General features: G+C 38.9%; 1 protein-coding gene across 1 annotated transcript in view; it reads right to left on the bottom strand.

The window, feature by feature from the left end:
- Positions 1-792: 792 nt before the first annotated feature.
- The window catches only part of LOC101854621 (calmodulin-like protein 5), a 13,498-nt gene continuing 13,164 nt past the window's right edge, over positions 793-1,126 (bottom strand). Inside the window, exon 4 of the mRNA XM_005112881.2 lies at positions 793-1,048. Coding sequence (XP_005112938.1) covers positions 847-1,048 — 202 coding nt within the window. The 3' untranslated portion in view covers positions 793-846. The remainder of the gene's footprint in view (positions 1,049-1,126) is intronic.

Below are 1,126 nucleotides of genomic sequence, written 5' to 3'. Positions count from 1 at the left end.
GGGGCAAATGCAATAATAAACGAGTCCAAAAGAAAACGGACTCGGGGCTACAAATGGTTAAAAACACGAACATGAAAATCTCACTGAGCAAATACTGACTGGATTATTCCCGAAACAAACAAAAAAACGTGATAATAATAATAATTATTATTATTATTATAACTAGGAAACATCTTTCACAATGTGGCAAGATTTTCTTGCAATAATTGTATCAAGGAGCACGTCGATTAACGTTCCATTTATAGTTCTCTGTCAATTTTGAAAAGGCACCAAAAAGAACAACAAACAAAAACAACAACAACAACAACAACAAAAACCCAAAACAACAAACAACAACAAAAACCTCCCGTGAATACCAACCATAATGGTCAGTTAGTGTTAGGCTCACTTGAGTTTTGTGACCCGTTTCATACCCCACCAAAATCCCGAAAACTTTTTTAAAAACCGCCAAAAATCTTGATGAGTTTCAAATCCCTCTCGATCTACATGATTTGGTCGCTTTTATGGACAAGCGGGCTGACTCAGATTACGGGGGCTTCCAGAAATCTTGACCTACACCAAAAGTAGGCCTTTACCTACCTACAGGAGAAGTTCGGTTTCGTTGGTGTGTATATTTAATTTTGTTTAGAAATAGAGAAAACTCTCCTTGTCTTTTAAAGAAACCGAACAAGGGTCCAAAAACTTTACCTTCGATTTTCTCAAAACATCATTTTTCGGGATAGCCCCCTTGCGCTTAAAAGCGACCATAATTGGTATTTTTTTAAACTGCTAAAAAATAACGTCAACGAGTGCTATACATTCATAATTTATTATTTAATTAATCAAAAGACATAAAGGTGGTGTAGTTTATTTGTTCTCCTTCCACGCGGCGAGGAATTCCTCAAAGTTGACCTTGCCGTCGTCGTTTGTGTCCACAATGTCCAGAATTTTCTCCACCTCGGAGCAGTCTTTGTTCTGTTCCTCGAACTCCTTCTTCAGCTCGTCGATCGTGATGTAGCCCGTGCCGTCAGCGTCGATCTCTTTGAAGGAAGAGCGGAGGTCGGCCTCGCTGGAAGAACAGAAGTGATAGTGGGGATGATGATGATGATGATGATGATGATGATGATGATGATGATGATGATGATGA

This window comes from Aplysia californica, unplaced genomic scaffold (genome assembly GCF_000002075.1).
Source record: "Aplysia californica isolate F4 #8 unplaced genomic scaffold, AplCal3.0 scaffold01456, whole genome shotgun sequence".
Classification (NCBI taxonomy): Eukaryota; Metazoa; Mollusca; class Gastropoda; order Aplysiida; family Aplysiidae; genus Aplysia; species Aplysia californica.
The sequence above is the reverse complement of the archived record's forward strand: the minus strand, read 5'-3'. Positions and strand labels throughout refer to the sequence as shown.